General features: G+C 35.7%; 1 protein-coding gene across 3 annotated transcripts in view; it reads left to right on the forward strand.

Annotated features, from left to right (window-relative positions):
* Positions 1 to 22472, forward strand: part of RYK (receptor like tyrosine kinase) — a 111182-nt gene that overhangs the window by 83093 nt on the left and 5617 nt on the right. For 2 of the 3 annotated variants that reach the window (XM_072613611.1, XM_072613612.1), the window contains exons 12-13: positions 835 to 944; positions 1067 to 1226. In XM_072613611.1, coding sequence (XP_072469712.1) covers positions 835 to 944; positions 1067 to 1226 — 270 coding nt within the window. Of the gene's footprint in view, positions 1 to 834; positions 945 to 1066; positions 1227 to 6591; positions 6718 to 22472 lie in introns of all 3 variants that reach the window. The other variant, XR_011967931.1, reaches the window with a different exon arrangement.

Here is a 22472-nt window from a genome sequence, read left to right on the forward strand (position 1 = left end):
GTTGTATTAGAAAATAGGTTGCAGTCTTTATATGATAGATTATTAAAAAATTATAGATAGATGTACTTATCTATGTACTTATCTATATCATAGATATATGTACGTATAAAGGCAGTATGTAGATAGATGAACATCTTTCTGTGATATAATTAGTTTTATTTATATACATATTTATACACATATTTATGGATTTATAGGCATATTTATATACATATATATTGGGATATATGTCCATCTGTCTACCTACTGTTTTTAGCCCTATTTGTGTTATTCTAAGATGAACTGTTAATTATTTGGTCTGCTCACACAGAGAGCCACTGTTTTTGATAACTGTCTGCAGTGCATTCAGCAGAACTCTCAAATTTTGTTGCTAGAGAGATCTTGTAGCACGTTGAAAAACTTAAAAAAAAATTTTTTTATGTATTTATTTTTAGTTTACAACATTCAGTTTCACAAGCTTTTGAGTTTCAAATTTTCTCCCCCTCTTCCCTCTCTTCTCAAGACGGCATGCAATCTAGTATAGGACAACAGTACATTTCTTAGAGAGTTACAAATGCTGTCTGTCTTCTCTCCCATTATCCTCAAGGTCAAAGTGATCATTTGACTCATTTCTGATGTAATTTATAAACTGAAAGAAGGTATGCATTTAAACATTTTTAACAATTGAAATACATTATCTAGTATAATGATATTTATAGTTAAGATCTAGCTTCTGGCAATGATTCTGTAGGTGGAAAGGAATATTTAGATATGAAGTAGAGAAATATGAAGGGAGGAAGGCTCAACTTGTAGGCATTTTATTGTGATTATTGACATTACCATTGTGAATCACAGGCAATTTCCCAGCAAGACCTAGTACATATGGCTATTCAGATTGCCTGTGGAATGAGTTATTTGGCAAGAAGGGAGGTCATTCACAAAGATCTGGCTGCTAGAAACTGTGTGTAAGTACTATGTTGTTATCCTCAATTAATAATAAATATTCCCTGGATTTGTGACATTCACTGTTTATAATTAAACGATAACCATGATTCATCTTTTTATTTGTGTCCTTTTTTGTTTTCAGTATTGATGATACACTTCAGGTAAAGATCACTGACAATGCCCTATCCAGAGACTTATTCCCCATGGATTATCACTGTCTAGGGGACAATGAAAATAGACCAGTTCGATGGATGGCTCTTGAAAGTCTGGTTAATAATGAATTTTCCAGTGCTAGTGATGTGGTAAGTTCTGGTACTTCCAGATATTGATAGAACAGGGAAAAAAAGTCTTTCTTTTAAGTGCATTCAGAGTGCCTGTTGGCCAGTAACTAAAGAAAACAAATGTGCATCGTTGTTAGTTAAGCCTTCTAATAAAGAGGCTAATAAAGAGAAGTGGTGGAACAGATTCAGAAATCATTTATATTTTCTTTTGAAATATTTTGCATTTTTTTCTAGTAGATTTTACTTTCTTGGTTCTTTTATTTAAACCAATAATGGAATGGATTTCTAGTTCCTAAAAGTGTGTGAAAAATACTCAACTAGGTAATAAATAGGGAATTTGAAAGTCTAATGGGGAATTGAATCTGTTGGAATAAATTAGAGATTTCTTTTTTTATAGATCATATATTATTAGAGCTAGAAGAATCCTTGAACTTCAGTCCTATTACTGTACAGATAAGGAAACAGAGGCCTATTTTATAGAGATCTACACAATGGAATTGCATAATACAATGATTCGTATTCCAGGAAACTAGTGTATTTTCTTCATATGCATAAGAGATAAACAGACATCGGTCTGTTTGTTAAGCATCATTGAGTATAAGCATTGTATTACTAGTTGAAACAATGTGGTTTAGTGGAGAGAAATTGAACTTAGGAAAGGCTTGGATTCAATTTTTACCTCAATACTTTCCAGCTTTGTGATTTGTACAAGTTACAACTTCTGTGAGTCCTGGTTTCTTTATCAGCAGAATGAAAATAACAGTATGTCTACTCAGTATGCCTCTCAGGATTTTATGAATATTTAATATGATAATAGATGCAAGTGCTATATAAAGATCAGGTTTTTAGCCAATTGCACAAAGAACTGAACTGAGGTCACCAAAACATTCAATAACCTAGACCATTTGAACAAAAAGAATCCATTAGCTCACTTCTCACTATATTTGTCCATAATGGAAAATATACTTTACATAGGGAATTATATATAACTGAATATTTGTGTGTCTTTTGGTGGAGCTAAAAGAAGTGTAGAGTTGATAAGTAAATAGCAGTGTTGGTTATTGCTGACTCCCAATACACAGACTCACTTAAAATGTTAATAGCAGTTCAACTCACAAAGCATAGTCTAGTTGGGTGGATATTATTATCATATAATATACTGGAATTAGAGTGCATTACGTGATGCAATATAGTTCATGGCCGAAATATGCAGACATTGTCTCTTGAGAGGTCAGAAATGAGAAGAGATGATCAAGCTGCAGTAATACTGTTTGAAGGAGACCTGTAAGGATGGGTAGGACTTGAACTGTGAGAAAGGACAGCAAAGCATTCAGGGGGAAGGAAAGAGCTTCTGAAAGAAGAGATCTGCCTGACTGAAATGGACAGTGTGGGTTGGAGAATAGTAGCAAGTAAAATTGGATAGAAAGAATAACCTCAGATTATGCAGGGCTTTGAATTCCAGACTGGAGTTTGAGCTTCATCTGAGATGTATCGGGAAGTTATTATAGATGATTGTGTGAGATGGTAAAGTGAGGGAGAAGGGAAGCAGCTTTGTACAGTAAGGAGGTGTCTGATCTGGAAGTCAGGAGAGATGGGTTGTGGTTCCCTACGAACCAGCTGTATCAGTTTTGACAAACCTCTTTATCTCTCTTGGCCCCATTTTCTTCAACTTTCAAGTACTGAGTTAGAGCACATAACCTCTGTTAGCTTCTTTCCATCTGTATCTATGAATGGACTTGACACAGGAGAGGGATTGAAGCCAAGTAACCCAGCTAGGAGGTTGTGGCTGTAATTTAGCCGTAGGACCTGAATAGAATGATGGCACTGTATGTGGCAAAGAGAATTTAAATTTTTGAGGAAAAATTACGAACGAAGGACAGTAAGTATTTTCAGTCCACGTGAACATCATTGACAGAAATGGGGAATTTGGGAAGGACGTTTACATTTTAAACATATATTTCAGATAGTGGTACATCCAAACAACTTTCATGGAAGGAACTTTGAAATAGGAATCTGAAAATGTAGATTTGAGAAATATTATTGTTAAAGTGGACACTGAAGTGTGAAAAATGGATAGACTCTGCCAAGAAAGTATGGCAGGAGGAAGGTACATTGGACTGAGAACTGAGTCTCAGAAGATACTACAGTTAGGGGAGGCTGATTCCGTTCCTGTTGGATAGTTTCTTTATTGGTCAAATCAGGATTCCTGTATTCTTCTCTGTCCTAATAAGCAAACGTTGAAGACTAAGTCTTGAAAAAGAACTCTTGTCTAGGTTATTAGAATAGCATCTGTGCTGTCTGAGGAACAAGAAAATGCATTGCTTTATTACACTTTAATGTGAATCTAAACTGCCTTTCCTGCTTAGATTTATATTTTTCTCTTACACTTTTTCTTATTTTCCTAGAAAGACCAAGTCAGGTTGTTAGATTGTCAAAGGAATATATAATTCAAGCTCTGTTACTCATTGCGAAAATGATGATTGTAGTCTATTCACTATAATCATGGCATTTATAGGAGGATGGTGGAGTGGGAATGTTCACTAGGGCAGTTTATGATTCTTCACAGTATCATCAGTTCTGACTGATTGTTTTGACTCTTCAGTCTGGTCACATACTTAGGTCATTTATGACTTGGGATGCAACTTGTCAGAAGCCCCAGAGTTGAATGTCCCTATGTGAGTTACAGAAGACATCATTTCAGGTTTTTGTTAATTTTGGAAACAAAGATTTGTCGTGTTAGATTTTATGGTGATTAAAATAAAAGTACTGTTTTAAATTTGTTTTTGTTGTGTCTTTTAACTAAGTATTTTTATTTTACATTTTTTGAAGAATGTTTACTCATTTTGTTATGATCAGTAATTATCAGTTGTCTGTTTCAAGAATTCTTAGGTCTTGTACAAGTTGAAACATTGTGAATGTTTGAACAATAAAAAGTAGATAATCTGTCATAGTGTTAGTTTGTTTCTTTTTGTATCTTATATGAAATTTAAAGGATTGCTTTTAATTTTTGTAGCTTTTTATGTCTTAAGAGAGCAACATGTTTTTCCACACTCCTTGCCGTAGGTGATACGTATGATTTGAGGTTTCGTTGTTACAAAACTTGTATTTTGATGTAAGAGCCAAGGTATAAGAAGAATGATACTGGTAAAAGAAAAACTTTCTATTTAGAGGTCATCTTTTAAGAGCAAAAAGCTTCCTATTTAAGAGCTAGGGTATTTGGCAAATTCCTTTTCTTAATGTCCTGCATCTGGCCTAGAAAAGCTTGGTCTACCTTATGCCAGATTTAACTGTATAGGTGATGAATATTTATAGAAATGAACTTTTCTTATATCACCTCTGAATGTATTCATTCCATTTCTAGATAAAACCATCTGAGAGAAATCTCATACTTGGGGAAATGGTCATTAGTACTGTCCTTCTACCTACATAATAGCAAGTAAAAAGTTTTTGTTATCTTAGACACTATTAATAGTACCTCAAGAACTTCTCTGAAACAATTGAATCAGATTAGTAGTTTCTCTGGCACTTGATAGCTAAATATATTGCTCCTCTTCTGCTCTGAAAAGTCAGCATTGACATTTTGCTGAAGCTTGTAAGTATTCTTCATTTTTAACATGAATCGGGAAGCTGTTTGCTCTCTGAAATATTGAAAAATAGAATGTAGCATATACCTTCCAAAACTGTCCTGTCATTCTTAAAACTTACTGCCAAAGAGCCTATCATAGTACAGCTATTATATCATAATAATACCGAGGATACTTTATAGGATTTCTTTCTAATTAGAGTTACAGTCACTTAGTTGGCGTATAGGCTTGGGTGTTGCTCAAACACTGTTCCATTTCTTACAAGCTGAAACTTTGTTTAATATCTGTTAACTTTTTACCATATTTGATTTCTAAGTATTCTGTCTTTCTAAACTATTTCCATTTAGTTTTTCATTTCTAAATGTCTATTTCTTATATATTTTCATTGAAGATATGGTGTGCTTAAATAATCTTTGCCTAATTGGAAGTCTGAACAATCAAAATTATTGCTTTTATAGGTTAATTTGAGCGTGATTAGCTACTCATGTTCATGATAAACATTTTGTTAACTTCAAAGAATTGTCTTCTGAAAGATTAGATCTTTTTCTAACTTTTATTTTTATTTCTTTTATTTTTTTTTGACATTGATCATTTCTCAGTGTACCTTACTCCCCGCTGCCTTTCCTTGAGACAAAGAAAAACAATTGAGCTGCATTGACCAACATAGTAACTAGTCTGCCCTCTCCAAGGAGAGGAGGGAAATGTTTTCATTATCTAGCATTAGAGATACGTTTTTAATATTGGGAGTTGAAAATGCATACAGTTATTTCAGTGCTCTTTATTGTTTCATATATTCTTTGATGGGTTTTGTTTATTACTTGTTAAGTCTCCCATAAATCACATTACTTTTGCTTAAATGGCAGTTTGCAGTTCTTTATACATATGAAGTGTTTCATAATTGCTTTTATAAGAATATTAGCATTTTTTTGTTATAAGAATAAAACACCACTTCTACAAATTGTGATTTCATTTCTTTTTAGTAGAGACATTAATCATTTCAGGGGTGGGTGACCTTGCAGATGATACCCCAGAGTACTGGAGAAGAACACCTATATAATTAATCTCAATTTTTCTGAATTTGTGAACTTAGGTTGGAAGTATGTGAAACTCCTATTTGAGTGTTCTCATTTCTTTTTACTGTCTTTCAAAATAACATCATTTTAGAGGCATTCTTAGTAATTTCTGGATATTGTTTTTTATTTCATTTATTATTATTAAATGTGGGTCACTGCATGAAGATCTCATGCATATATGTATTATTTTGTCTTTTTACATGAGTACACTTTAATTATAACAGCTTGGAGTTATTTAAGAACAATTTTTAATAGCTATTATAATCCTTCACATGTAAGCAGACTTTGCCTTAGGGATTTGGGGTCCTCAAAATTAAGAAAGTACTATCAAGTAATTTTTAATATTATACCTGATCTTTCTTGAAAGTGAGTAAATTTGCTTTCTTTTAGGAAAAGTTAACCTATTTCCAGAAATGAACAGTTTACTTCTTTTTGGTCAGTTTACTGTTTCTGTTTTCACATTCATTCTGTCCTTCTGGGTGGATATTTTAATCCATAGACAAATTAGTTGAAAGGACCTTAGGTTGTGAACTTTTCTTCATTATTTCACTTCCTTTAGGGTCTTCTCATTCTACTACATTTCTCTCAGATACTACCTTCTTCAATCACCAGTGTTAGGATGGAGCATTTTCAAAGCATACAACGGGAAAAAAAGGGCCATTGTGTCAAACTTGAGTGATGGCCTAGTAACCATCCAATACTGGCTCCTCTGTCTCTCCTAATCCGCAGACCCAGAGGACAAATTCATAGCAGAAGTGGCCTCTTTCTCAGTCATGTCTGACTATCTGTCACCTGGAATAATACTGGATGGACCTCCTGACTTCAGCAAAGACTCCTAAGACACAAGCTACTGAGGTAAGCATTGGTCCTCAGGATGGTACCTCCAACTTAACTACCCTAAAATGGGGCACTAATTCTCTTCCAAAAGGAGTCTCTGGAGGTATAAAAACTATTTGAGTATATCAATCTATTTTCTCCACCATCCTTCTTCATTAGGTACTTAAGGCAGTTGTGTGCTCTCTCTTTAAATCCCTCTCCACAAATAACTGAGATCCACATTGACTTTTATATATACATGCATTTCTTAAAGATCACTTAAAGTTATTCTTTCCTTATTCTTGAAATACGAAGCTTAGCAAAATTTGTTAGGACTTTTCTTATCTCAGAAGCCCTTTAAAGACTTTATTTTGTTGCTTTAGTTTCTTATTCATTTCTTCATCATTTTTTCTTTCAAAACGTATTTGACCTAGCAGACTATATTCTTTCTTGAGTTTTTTCTTCATCCTTCTTACTTCAACTACTCAGACTATTTTCTTCCATAATTGTAAACTGATTGTCAATTAGTATTAAAGAAGCTGCTTCTTGTTCTTGTGTTCACTTAGAGTTTTTTTTTAGCCCATTATCCTTGCATTTAGAAGTGAATAAGAAATACTGGAGGATGAAAAGGTATACCTATGCTTTCTGACTTGAAAAATAAAAAAAATGTTTGGAGAGAAATTTCCATCAGACAATTATCTGTATATATACAAAATTAGGCCTAAAGAAAAATCTTCTATTTTGCCATATTTTCTTCCTTTAGGAATTATCTTCTGTGTTTCACTCATCTCCTCTAGGTTATATACAGGGAAAGGTGCCTTCATGACAGAAGTCTATACGTGTTTGTTTTCAGTAACAAAGATAATAAGAGCTGACTATTTATAGTTTGTGGCTGCGAGATTGTCCAAGAGTCACAGTGGTAGAAAATAATACTCTTTTTTATCTAAAAGAAAGTTACAGAAGACTAGTCAGAACTGAAAGCCACCAGTCACTCCAGTTAATTGATTTGATGCCTGTCAGTCAATTGATCTGAGTTTTATATTCCCATATTGGTCATTATTGAAAAATTGATATCTGTTTTTAATAGGGAAGGTAGCAACACGAGCAAAATGTTAATGTTTAGCATACATATTACATTTTGTATTCCTTTTTGGACTATATCAGTTTTATTAGAATTATAAAGTAATAGGATCATAGGATTATAGTTTTAGAGGTAGAAGAAACCTTAGAGGACCTCGTGTCCAGCCTTCTTACTTCATAGATGAGGAAACTGAAGTCCAAAGAGGGAAAAGGACATACCCAGGGTCTCAGCTAGTAAGTGCACAAGATAGGACTTAAACTCAGGTCTTTCAGATTATAAATCCAGCAGTATATTTGCTGTACTATCTAACTCATCTCAAAGAATGTTTAAGACTTTACATCATTTAGGCAATAGTTAAGAGAGTTACTTATGTAATTATTGTGCATTTGCTCTTTAAAGAAAAAATTATAGCTGTTTGCCTATCTTTGCATAATTAAAATGGTTGTATTAATATATGTATAATTATTATGAAAAGGTTTAGAAAACATGCAGGTTGAAAGTCAATGCATTCTGTAGAATTATGGACACTTACACATAAATGTTAGGTATTTAGGAACTGGTTTATTCATGTGAAGCCTGTGGTTTGTGCATTTTGGGAATGCTGGTCTAGAAGTTCCTAGATAAGGAATTGTTCAGCATTGCTGTTGTTTTATTGTATTTTAACTTCCATTATTAGACATATTCTGTTACAGTATTTAAACCTTTTAAAGGAAACTCTTCCACTAATGATAGCTGATTTGTTGGTAGGGATGGGTAATCTTAATTCTTAAATTTATCTGTATTTCTTGGTATTTGGCTGAATAAGACATTTAAAAGTGGTACCAAAAATGTTTATAGTTGAGTAATTTGATAACTATGCTACTGAAAGGGATACCTAGCTACTCTTGGTTCTTCGTTTCATTTCTCCTTATCTCCTAAATATGAATGTTACCTAAGGCTCAGGGCTTGCTAGCTTGTCCTTCTCTTCTGTAGGACCCATTTATTCACTTCTAGATCGATGCCTTCAACCCTAACTTGAACTACAACGCTATATCTCTAATTGCCTGCTAGATATCACCACTGTCACTTCAAATTTAGCATGTCCAAATTGAAAGGAAACATTTCCTCCACAGATGGTTGCCCTCTGGAAGTTTTTGTCAGTTACTCATATTTGAAAACTTATTTGTCTTTGATTCCAGTCATCCAGACACCAAGTCATGTCAGTTCTTTCTGAGGAATGTCTCTTAAATCCATCCCTTTCTAGTCTTGTTTTAAGTCACCCGATGCCAGTCCAGACTCTCATTATCACAAAACTCAGTGATTATAATAGTCACAAAAATTGGTCTTTTAACTTCAAGTCCTTCCTTCTTTACTCCATCCTACATATTATTACCAGATAAATCTTAATAATGTGCCACATTGCCCATAATAGCTAACGTTTCTATAGTGCCATAAGCTTTGCAGCACACAGTACGGAAATGATCCTTATTTGAAAACATGCCATACCCTGCTTGAAAATCCTCAGTGGTTTCTCATTGTCTGCAGATAAAGCCTGAACTCCTTAGTGTGGAGTTAAAGGCACTTCACAGTCTATATACCTGCATCTCTATATACCTTTCCAGCCTTACCACGTCTTACATGCCGTTATACAAATGCTCGCAATTAAACTGGTATCCTTATTTGCTTATACTGTTGCCCCTACCTGGAATACCTTTCTTCTTTCTCAGTATTTGTCCTTTCTTTAAGACAGAACAGTAATGATAATGATGGTAACCAACGTTTAGATAGGTCTTTAATGTTTGCTAAGTGTTTTACTTGTTGTTTCATTTGATCTTCACAGTAACCTTGTGAGATATATATTATTATTATTATGCCCACTTTTCACATGAAGAAATTGAGACTTACAGAGGTTGTGATTTGCCCAGCATCAAACAATAATTGACTGGGGCAGGATTTGACCTCAGGTCTTGTCAGCTCTTCCATTTCATCTGTACCATTAGCATATGTTACCTAGTATTCTGGTTTATCTTATAATGTATAGGTCCCCCTCCTCACTTTGATTTGCTAGGGTATGATGTCGGGGCTAAAAGCAGTTTGTTTTGGTAATGATGATCTTGGCTTGGCACTATGCATAACAGCTTCAGTAGTGATTCATAAAGTCAAAGAAATAAAATTAACTTTAACTCCTCCTTGTCCTTTAAGTTTCACACTCTCCCTCTCTAAAGCACCCTGCCACCCTCCCCTCATATATAAATCTATTTATCCCTACTTTTTACCAGTTATTTGTGAGGAATGACTTTCAGATTCGACCTTCTTGCTCTATGTCCAGTAACCACCTCATTCAAATCCTAAAAAACTTGTGCTTAGATCCCAATAATTCCGATGTCCTTGGCATTTCATTCTTCTCTGTATATTCCTAAGAGATTAATTGTCCTAAAATGATATTTTTATCAGTTCATTATTAGGTTAGAAAGCCAACAGTGATTCCTTCTTTCCTAAATCTAGGCTTCTCCTTCTGACATCACATGTCTTTATTTTGATAAAACTTTTTCCTCTGTCCAGCCTCATCTTTCACAATTTCCTAATGAAAGACACTTGCTTTTTGTCAGCCTTATCTTTTTATCATTGTTGTTATAGGGTATACAGTTCTTAGTGAATGATTGTTCTTGGAACTCTTTTCTCTCTCTGCCAATCTAAATGTTATGTTTTTTCCCCCAAAGCCTAACTCCCCAAAGCTTTCCCTGACTAATGAAAGCTCATGATTTCCCCAGTTAGAATTTCTTCAGCACTTAAGTAAACAATATGTACTTTACTCTTGTTTATTGAACAAATAAATAACTGTAATGTGCAAGACATGATGTATAGTTATGGGAACATTCAGGGAAAGATAAAACGTAGCCCTTGCTCTCAGGGAGCTAGTAGAGAGATGGACACATATACAAATATTTCCTAAAATTTAGAATCTTCAGCCAGCTACAGACAAAATATTGTGAGAATTCAGAGGATGAAAAACTTACTTGCACTTGAAAGAGCTTTGTGGGAGGAGGTGGCATTTAAGCTGAGCCTTAGGTGGAACTAGGAGAAAGAACAGTCTAGGTAGAAGAAATGGCATGAGCAAAGACATTTAGTGCAAGATGTATTTGGTGAATAGTCAGTGTAAGTTTTGGTAAGAGAGTGTATGTAGGGGAGTGGTAGGACATAAAGGTAGAAGGGTTAGGGGCATGTTATGAAGTACATGAAGCTCTTGAAGAATTTGGGGTTTTTTCAGTGGGGACCAGGAAAACATTGAAGACTTCTGAGCAAGAGAATGTTGGGATTATGACTTCAGAAATTTAGATTTGGCAAAAAGGTATCTAGTTTTTCAGACTTATTTCATATTACTCCCCATCACACACTCTACATTACAGCAAAACTGGCCTGTTTGCTGTTCCTAGACTCAAAACATTCCATCTCTCATTTCCATTCCTTTGCATAGTCTGTACTGCGCAACTGGAATATACTTCTGCCTCATAGACTCCTTAGCTTCCTTTCTCTTCCTGTTAAAAACCTTTCTTGATTCCTCAAATTATTAGCGCTTTTATCTGCCTCACATTATATGTTTCTTTGTAACGTGTTGTGGTCCCTGGTAGAATCAATCAGTCCATAAACATTAAGTTCCTACTATGTGCCAAGCTCAGTGCTAAGGGCTGGGGATACAAAAAGGGGCAAAAGAGAGAGAGCCCCTGCTCTCAAGGAGCTTCTAATACAGTGGGGAGGCAACATGCAAACAAATGTATACAAAGCAAACCCGTGTATGGGATAGAAAGGAAATAATCAAAAGGCAGAAGGAATTCAGGGAAGGCTTCCTGTAGAAGATGGGATTTTAATTGGGGAAGTCAAGAGAGAGTAGTAGTCAGGACCAAGTAGGGAGAACATTTCAGCCACTGGGAACAGCCGGAGAAAATGACCAGGGCTGATAGATGGAGTGTCTTGTTCGTGGAACAACCAGGAGGCCAGCGTCACTGGATCGTAGAATGTGTGTTGGAGAGTAAGGCATAAGTTGACTGGACAGGTAGGAGGAATGCTAGGTTATAAAGGGCTTGGAATGCCAAACATAGCATTTTGTATTTCCTCCTAGAGACAGTAGGGAGCTATAGAGTTTATTGAATGAGGGGTGTGATATGGGTAGACCTGTGCTTTAGGAAAATCACTTTGTTGGCTGAAAGAAGGATAGATTGGAATGGGGGGAGACTGGAGGCAGGCCAGCTCCCCCAGCAAATAGTGTGTTAAATCCAGGTATGAGGTGACAAAGGCCTGTAGTAGAACAGGGGCAATGTCAGAGGAGAGAAAGGACCTGTGGACAAGATGTTGCAAAGATGAAATCAACAGGTATTATAAATTCTGTGAGCACCAAGACCATTGTTTCATTTTGTCTTGGTATTCTCAGCCCCTAGCACGCTGCCTTACTGGTAGGTATGTAATTAAAAAGCAAAACTAATGAATTGGATTCTTTTCAGTCTTTGCTCAAAAACCTCAAAGGAGGCAGAACCAACTCTCTCCTGAGGTTATGTGATAACATGTTTGGTTTACTCATTAGAAATTTCTCCTTCTATCAAATTGAAATCTCCCTTTTTTCTCCTCCTAGTTCTGTCTTCTGGATCCAAGCAGAACAAGCCTAATTTTTCTTCTGCATGACAGCCCTTCAAGTCCTTGAAGTCAGCTTTCATGTCCCCACTGTCTTCTCCAGGTGCAGCATCCCTATTTCCTCTTAATTGAGTCTCATGTGGCTTTATCTCAGAGTCCTTCACATCTTGGTTCCCCTACTCTGGATACTCTCCAGCTTGTGTTTTCTAAAGTGTAGTAACAAGATTTGAATTGAAATTTACAGATGTGGTCTGACCAAGGTAAGATATTGTCTACCTCTCTCCTCCTGGAGATGTCCTAGACATCTCAATGCAGAGGACAGAGAGCCATCCTCTGCCAGGAAGGCCTGGGTTCAAGGCCTGCCTCGGACACATCCTGTCTCTGTGATCCTGTGCAGCTTTCTCAAGGTATAAGGTGCAGAGAAGTTGCTGTTTCTCATTCTGAACACTGCTTCTCCTACCTCCACGCCATCACCACTGCTTAGAAAGTTCTCTTACCTTGCCTCTACATCATTTCCTTGGTGTTTTTAAAGATTCTGCAGAAGGTCTTTCCCAATTCCACTGATTGTTGCCTTCCTTTCTGTGATTACTTTCCAGCTACTCTGTATATATCTTACAGATACCTTGTTATTTTCATGTTTGACTTCATGTTAGAATTTGAACTCCTGTATCTCAGGGACTGATTTTGCTTTTCTTTTTATTCCTTGAACTTAGCCCAGTGCCAGACATGTAGTAAGTACATAATAGATGCTGATTGACTGACTGACCTGTGTTAGAAGGTGGTGTTTTCTCATCTGAGAGTTCCCAATGTCAATGAAATCACAGGTCTGCTTTCTATTTCTATTCCTCAGATGCTATCACTTTTTGATTTAGAGTGTATTTTCAGACTACTAAAATCCCTAAATCTTTTTCAGATAAACTGTTGACTTCCATGCTTCCATCATCTTTTACTTATGATATTGAAATCTAAGTGCAAGACTTTATCATTTATCCCATTTAATTTCATTAAATTAAGCCTCATGTTTTAGCCCATCAGTCTTTTAATCTCTCCTTTATAGCTCTACCGTATAAAAATTTGATAAACATTACACCTATATCTTTATCCAAGTCATTGATAAAAAATGTTAAACGAAATAGGATCAAGCACAGTGCCTGGAAAAAGTACACTTAACTTTTTTTTTACAAGTTGATATCAGACCATCAGCCCCTTTGGATTTGGCCTTCCAACCAGCTTTCAGCCAACCTGCCTGTAATATCAATTCCATCTTGTCTATTACATGAAAATTTTGTCAAATATTCAAATACTATGAAATGATACATGAGGTTGGTCTACAGTGACCTGTTTTTGACCATGATGAGACTTGATGATCACTGCTTCCATTTCTGGAATCTTTACTAACTATTGCTTTCCTAATATTTTCTAGAATTTTATGAGGAATTGAAGTCAGATTTACTGGCTATTGGTTTGTATATACTGTTCTCTTTTTTTAAAATTGAGATTATATTTGCCCTCTCTATTCCTTTCACACTTCTTTCACTTGTTAGTGTTATTCACAGATTACTGAAATTGTTTCAGCCATCACATCTACCTGTTCTTTACATTCAGGCCTGATGAATTGAACTTATCAAGGGCGGCTAGATGTTCTTTTAATATTACCTTATCTTGGGCATCATTTTCCAATTTTTAGCTGGTATATTTATTCTGTCCTTTGTAGGTCAAAGATCATTTTCCATGACGGAGAAAACAGGAGCAACCTAAGAATCAAGCAGCTGTACATTTTCATCATGTCATCCACTCTTAACAACAGTTTTGTATCCCATGAGGCATCTAAGTGGTCCAGTGGACCTGGAGTCAAGAAACTCTAAATTCAAGACCTTTATTAACTCTGTGACCCTGGGCAAATCAGTTAGCCTCTGCTTGCCTCAGTTTCCTGAACTGTAAAATGAAAATAACAGTGCCTTCCTCCTAGGGTTGTTGAGAGGATCAGAAGAGATAATATTTGTAGAGAGCTTAGCAGAGTGCTTGGCACACTGTAGGTATTATATAAATGCTTATTCCTTTCTCCCTTCCCCTTGTTTGAGCCTGTTCTTTTCTGAAATTTAACTATAAAACAATACATTTTTGTTGTCCTTAACTTTCTTGACCAATTCCGAATTGTTCCATGCTGATCTTATAGTAAAAATTGTAGTATAGTTTTTAATTCATCCTCCGTCATTGGCCCTTGCTTCTATCTTATCTGGTTAATACCTTGTGAATTTATATCAGGTCACCTTAATCTTAGTACATTCCCTCTGAAACTACTCCCAGTTTATCCTTTATATCCTTTATTTCTCATATGTACATAGTTATTTGTATGTTGTGAGCTTAGCTTAGCTTCATTGTAAAATGGGGATAGTAATTCCAACTGAGACTGTGAGCTTCTTGAGAGCAAGGACTTATTTTTCTCTTGGGACATTGTAAATGCTTAGTGAAAGCTAGTTGACTAGAGTGACTGATTAAAATAACTCCTCTTTTCCTTAAACACCAGAATAATTTCTTTTTGTACTTTCAAAATTTCTTTCTTGAGAGCTTTCAACACTTCCTGGGCTGACTTCTGTTGTAGGTCTATGGGAACCCAAGGGTCCTTTTCCCAAATTCTTTGAAGTATTCTCAATTAAAATTTAAGATACTTGCCATGATTTTGCTCACCTCTGTTACAAATTCTTAGGTGAAGATGAAATGATTACTTTTCCCCAAAGTTTCCATCATTTTTAACCCAGCGACTGGGTCTTCTTTGTTGGTATCCATTAGCTTCAGAAGAGGTGATAATATAAGTAATAGTAACAGCCAGCATTTATGTAGTACTGTAGCATTTGCAAAGTACTTTAAATATCGTTTTATTCTATTCTCGCAACAAACAACCTGGTGAGCTAGATGCATTTATTATTTCCATTTTACAAATGAAGAAATTGAGTCTGAGAGATTGAGTGACTTACCCAGGACCACACAGGTAGTACATGTCTTGAGTCAGGATTTGAACTGAGATTTTCCTGACTCTAAATCTAGCACTGTATCCACTGTGCCACAAAGTTCTTGGCACATTTGAAGAACAAATTATCATTAAGGCAAGTAAAAAATTATTAGCTGATCATTCAACAAGTGAAGTGTCCAGGTTATTGACACTATTATACCTTTCCTCTTTGCCAGACTTGTTATCTCTTTCCCAGATTTCTCACCTATTACTGTGTGTCCAGGTAATTTATACTTTATGCCAGTGTTGACATTGCTTATGTTTCCACCTTTGCTGAGTTTCAGCTAAAAAATATATACTTTGCTTTTCCAGTCTTGTCCCTGAATTTCCTCACATTAATATGTCTTCTTAAGATACAGTGGTGTTCTGCCTCTTTCATTGTATCACACTACCTCTTATTTCTTTTGAATAAGTTAGACTCTTGCAGAATATTCCAGTCATGGTTCCCATTCCACCAAGTCTCTGTGATATCCTGCAGTGACAAATTTGCTTCCTTGCATTAGGATCTGTAGTTCAATTTGCTTGTTACCCACACTTTTTTGTGTGCAGACATAGGAAATTACAAATTCATTTCTGTTTCCCTTAACGCTTGGCCATCTTTCCTCCCACATCATAGCTTCACTCTATGGTTAAAATACATTGGGAGTTTTCTACATCACCCTTTCTTTTGCAGTTTAATGTAATTTTTATTTAGGTTTGCCATCTTCTCAAGAAGACTTGTCCTAATTGCCCAGCTGTTATTATCCCTCCTTAGGCATTGTGTGTTTTGTGTATATACTGTTTTTACATCTGTGAATGTACCACATTAGAATTTAAGCTTCTTGAGAACAAGAACTCCCCATTCTTAACTTTGTATTTCCAGCACCTAGCACAGTGCCGGGCTCATAATAAGTGTTTGTCAAAGAATGAAGAAGTACTTGAGCGTAGATAACATTTACTTAACCATGGCAAGAAAACCAAAACATTTTATGGTACTTGCAGATCTATTTAACCATTCTCCTGAATTTAACACTGTTAACCACTCTCTCTTCTTGGGTACTAGCTCTTTCTATGATTCCTGTGATACTTCTGTCTCCTGGCCCTACTTCTCACTGTTTCCTCACTCCTTGGTTCTCACTCCTTGGCTCTCTTCTTACGCTGTAAGTGTGGATATTCCCTTAGACTCTATCTTAGGCTGCCTGCTCTTTATCTAATCCATCCCTTGGTTGGGGCAGGGCACAGTGTTATGCCTCAGGAACCAAGAAAGAAGCAAAAAAATAGTTCCTGGCCTCAGAGAGCTTATGTTCTAGTGGGAGATACAAGCATATGAACAGAAAGGTTCCCTTCTTCTGTTGATAGCACCACCATCCTCCTAATTACCCAGTTATGAAAACCTTGATTTGGATTTGATTTCTTCCCTCTTTCTCCACCACATTAAAAAATAGCAGGAGGTTGGATAGAGAAAAATGTTGGCCCCTCCTTTGGGAAACTTTATTTGAACCTTGATTAATTTTTTCCCCCAGGCTCTTCAGGGCCTACTTTAGGTACCACTGTTTCATAAAGTGTTCTGATTTCTTTTCCCTTTATAACTCTCCAGCTGAAACTAATTTCTTCCTACCTTTGCTCTTATAGCAACTTATATAGATTCCCCCCTACTTTGCTATTATAAAATAATTTGTCTCCTTTATATTTGTGTAAGTTTCTTATTGCTAACATTAGGTTGTAAACTCCTTGAAGGCAGGGATTGTGTGACTTTGTGTTTCTGAACTCTTTATATCCCAGTGCCTACTTTTATCACTTTATATCACAGTATCTTGTGCATATTAGCTTCAGAATTAGGATCAAGGGAAACCAATATCTGCCCTTAACAAAATGGAAAAACTTCATGGACACACAGGAAAAAGGAGTACTATGTGAGTCCTCACTTCAAAATCAAGCCTATATTAGTTTTGTGTTGCATCTTGGGAAATGACTGAGAGTTGGCACTGAAGTGACCAGAAGAAAGAATGGGCTTGAGCAGATCTGCCTAAAACTAATCTGAGACATTAAAATGATACATAAAATGTAGAACAGAGATAAAATAGAAAAGTGACAGATTGTATCATTTTCATTTAATTGTATAATTTGTAGTCAGAAGTTACAGATCATGATTATTTAATAAGTCTTAATTCTATAGGCAGATAAAGATTAGAATAGTAGTCTGTAGTAAATATGCAGAAATTCTTTTAGCGAACAAGTAAGAAAAGCTTGAAGACTAAAGATATCTAAGATGTTTGCTCTGTGGTACAGACCTGACCTTTTGAGATACCAGCTTTTGTCTCTGGAATCCAAAACTCAAACAGCAGACTTAATAGTAATCTTCTTACTCTGTGATTTAATGTTTATGATATAGCTAAGTAAACCCAGGCCATTAGCATACTCCTGTTATTTCTTGACCTCTGTATATGTGTTATTGTTAGAAACGTTAAATTGGAAATCAGAAGACAAGAAGTCCTGGATCCCCATTTACAGGGTATAAAACCATGGGCAGGTTACTTCTTAGAACCGTGTTCTTACCCGTCAAATTGGAATAATAACTGTCCTATTACAAGTGATATGGATCAAATAGGAAAATATTTGTGAATATGTTATAAATATAAGGTGATCATGTTATAATTTGAGTGGATATGAGTAATCAGTGCTTTATGAGCAAGCGAATATATTTTTGGTCTTTTTTAGATTGGTCATTAGCTTTTATTTGGCCCTCTCTAATCTTAAACTGACTAGACTACTTTGAACCTCTGGTTTCTTCTCTGCTATTTTTCAGTCTCCTTTCCTCTACCTTCCAAGGTATGCATTCTTCATTCTGATAATTAGTGATACAGTATGAAAATTTTATTTGGTACCTATCCTGATGTTAAATTGAGTTACAACAAAAATACAATATTTGGACACAGAGTTTAACAATTTAAAATTTTAGCACCAATGTGTCTATTTCTCTCAGTGTTTTTATAGTACTTTCTACTTTTTGAAATTTTTAAGGAGTCCTAATTACCATTCTGTTTGTTAAAAACTGCACATGCAGCAGTAGATTTAAAAAATTATTCACTGTGATCAAGTTGAATTTCTATCAGGGATACACAAATAGTGCAAAATTGTGAAAAGTTAGTGTAATCATTTTGTAACCCTGGCCTTCTCGACTCCCTGCTCCAATTTGCTCTAGAGATGTCACTTTCTAGAACTGGAGACAGACTTTGCCTCAGAGTTCACTACTTTAGTGATGTCTTCTTGAACTTATCTTTGGAGGTTACTGAGAAGAGAAGGCTGGAATATCAGCCATCAAGCTACTAGGAACAACAGCAGGTGGGGTTGAGTGGTGTGTCCATTTTAAATGCCTGCTGTTCCTCTGTGCTCTTCCTATAAGATTGATAGACTATTGTGGCCCCCTGAGAGATGGCTTAAAGTGAGAACCGGTAAGAATGCATGCCCTAAGTGCCTCTAATCAGGGTTCCATATTCATATGTGTGTGTATATGTATGTATTTATATACAGCACATATACATATATAAAAATAAATATATACCCACATGCACACATATATCACATGTTCACATACACACACACACACACACCACCTTTTTAGGCTGATGACACAAACATAAGCCCAGACAAGACCAGTGTCCCCAATGATGCTTCTACTCCATGGGACAATGCTAGTAGGAGTGAAGTTCCTGTCTATCCCTGTCTGTCTAGCACTGGAGCTTCCCTTCACCTCTTTAATGTGAAACACTCATTCTTTTTACACTATTAAAAACAGAACCATGCAAAACCACATGATTATAGTTGCACAAGAAGTCTGACAAAGTACAACATTCATTTACGGGAGGGGGAGAGGATCCCCTCCCCTTACAAAGTTTTATAATAGAAGGACCATTAAAAAATATACACTCACATTATATGTGACTGAGGAATGCAAGAAGCAGTGAAATAAGAAAAAGAAAGTAAAGGTAAAAAACATAGGCAAAGACTGCTGATATTATGTTTTACTTAGAAATTCCCAAAAAATAAGAAAAAAAATTGAGATGTCAGCAGAGAGCAGGATACAAAATAAACTCAAAATCAACAGGGCTTTTATGTAACAATACAAAATCCAAGAAGAAATTAGAGGAAGTCTCATTCAAAATCACTACCAAAAACATAAGATACCTGGGAGACAGTCTCCCAAGATACATATGATTTTAGAGATTCAGTTTAAAATACTCTAGACAATAAAATAATGACTTCAGTGTTTGATATATTCAGTGCTCCTGGCTTGGACACACTAGTAAAATTGATGCTATCCAAATTAACTTACAGATTAAATGCTATGACAGTTATGGTCCTGAGGAGATGTTTTATAGAGCTAGATAAACTAATAACATCCATTTAGAGGAATACAAGTTTTACAATCTGAGAGGAAATAAGGAAAAGAAATGAAAATGAAGAGAGAAATAGAACTTCTAGACTTTCACATAATATTTTAAATCAGTAATCAAGACTATTTGATAGTATGCTTAAAAAAATAAGAAAATACATCAGTGTAACAGACCAAATATGAAAGAATCAGAAACATTTTAACCCAGTAATCTAACTTTCAATAAAATGATGCATGTAAGTAACTTGGGTGAGTAAGTACTTCCTATTTGACAAGAACTGCTGGGAAAACTGGAAAGCATTTTGGCAGAAATTAGGTTTAAACTAATAGCTTACATCATATATGACAGTAATCTCAAAATGTTTATGTGGCCTACATATTCAAGGTCACATTATAGAAACTTTACAAGAAAATCAGTGCAGGTGCCTTTTGTATCATAACTAGGGTAAGAACTCTTAACCAGACAAGGACTTGAGCCAGTCACAAAAGTTAAAATAAATAATGCTGGTAGCTTGAAGTTGAAAAGCTTTTGCGGGAACAAGATCAGTGATATTAGGATAAGAAGGGAAGCCATCAACTGGGGAAAATCTTTGCATTAGATAGCTCTGATAAAGGCCTGATATCCAAGCTATACATGAAACTAACACAAATACATAAAGCCTACAATCCATTTCCCAATAAACAGTCAGAAGATAGAAACATTTAGTTCTCAAAAAAATTTCAGACTGCTAATATGAAGACTGACCAAACAGCTAATAACAAGAGCATTCAGATTAAAAGAACTCTGAAGTTTCATTTCACACCCAGCAAATTGACCAAGACACAAGATGGGGAAGGAAATAAGCATTTAATGAATGCCTGCTACGTACCAGGCACTGTGCTGGTAGTTTTACAAATATTTATCTCATTTGATCCTCACAACAGCCCTTGAAGATAAGTGATTTGATCCTCCTTTTGTAGTTGAGGAAACTTAGGCAGACAGAGGTTAAGTGACGTACCCAGGGTCCCACAGGTAGGAAGTGTCTGAAACCATATTTGAATTTAAGTCTTCCTCACTCCAGGCATGGTGCTCCATCCATTGTGCCACCTGTTGGCCTCAGTATTGGAATATTTAGCATTGAAGAGGTTATGGAAAGACAGGTACATTATTATATTGTTCTTGGTGCTGCTGAATTGGTCCAGACATTCTAGAATGCAATTTTGAATTATACTAAGAAAGTCAACGAGATGTCCATACTTTCTGATCTAGAGATCCTCCTGTTACCTATAATACCCTGAGTTTTTCAAAAATAGAAAAAGCCCAAAATAACAGCACTTTTCATAGTAGCAGAGAACTGGGGGGGGAAATGGTGTATGTCCATCAAATGGGAAATGACTAAATAAATTGCCCTCGTGCATCTTACCATCTGGTAGAGTGGTGAATTCATATGCAAATAAATATAATAAAAAATAATACATGTTCGGTAAAGAGTATTATGTGTGCCTTGAGAAGCGAAAGATTTACCAATTAGACAAGGATTCTGAAAAGCCATTGTGAAGTAGATAGCAGTTGAGATGAGCTTTAAAGGATTAGTAGGATTTGGATAGACATAAAGGAGAAAGGTATGGGGAAAACATTAAAAGGAATGTTTGAGGAACTGAAAGTAGTCCAGTTTGGCTTAGTCCAATTTGGTTAGAATATAGGACATGAGGATGTTAGTAATATGATCAGTCTGGAAAGGTAGGAGGGCATCAGATTATAAAGGACTTAGGCCTCACTAAGGAATTTTAACATTTGACAGATAATCCTAACCTTGCTGCTATTTATTTTCTCTGTGACCTTGGGGAAGTCATTGAACCTCTCTGGGCTTCTCAGTTTTCTTATCTGTAAAATAAGGGGCTTGGATTAAATGATCTTTTAGGGTCCATTCCATCTCTTAAATCTTGTGATCCTACGGTAAAGAGCCATTGAAGCATTTTGAGCAGGAGTGATATGACCAGATCTGTGCCGAGTAATAGCTGATATTTTAGAGCTCTAAGTTTAAAAAAAAAATTTGTAAACACGATAAGAAAGCAAGACAGTAAATCTCCATGCATTTCCAGACATTCATAGAGGATGAAAGAGATTTAAAAATCATGGTGCCTGGTAGATAAGGCCTAATTATAAGATATGAGATGTCAAATGAATTTGGCACAAGAATAGGTGTGGCCTTCTCATCGTATTGGGGCAGTTAACATAGTGAATAAAGTGTCTGGCCTGGAGTCAGAAAGACTCATCTTTGTGAGTTCAAACTAACCTCAGACGCTTATTAGCTGTGTGACCCTGGCCAATCACTTAATCCTGTTTGCCTCTGTTTCTTCATCTGTAAAATGAGCTGGAGAAGGAAATGGCAAACCTCTCCAGTATCTTTGCCAAGAAAACACCCAGTGGGGTCATAAAGAGTTGAAAAACAACTCAAAAATTTCATTGTATTGTGAGCCTTTTTAATTTTGATTAACCTGGCTCATAATAGCTAGCGTTTATAAAACACTTTAAAGATTTGCAGAGTACTTGGTATAAAATATACAAGTACATATGTGCATGTATATATCAGTATGTATGTCAAATAAGAGTTGAATACTTCATCCTTCTTACCAATGTCCATTATTATTATCCCAGTATTCTAAACATCAGTACTATCTTCTTAAGATTTTTTTCTCCCTGACCCCATAGTCTTTTTGTTTGTTTTTAAGGACAGTTGTATGTTTCA

The sequence above is a fragment of the Notamacropus eugenii genome, chromosome 5 (genome assembly GCF_028372415.1).
Source record: "Notamacropus eugenii isolate mMacEug1 chromosome 5, mMacEug1.pri_v2, whole genome shotgun sequence".
NCBI lineage: Eukaryota > Metazoa > Chordata > Mammalia > Diprotodontia > Macropodidae > Notamacropus > Notamacropus eugenii.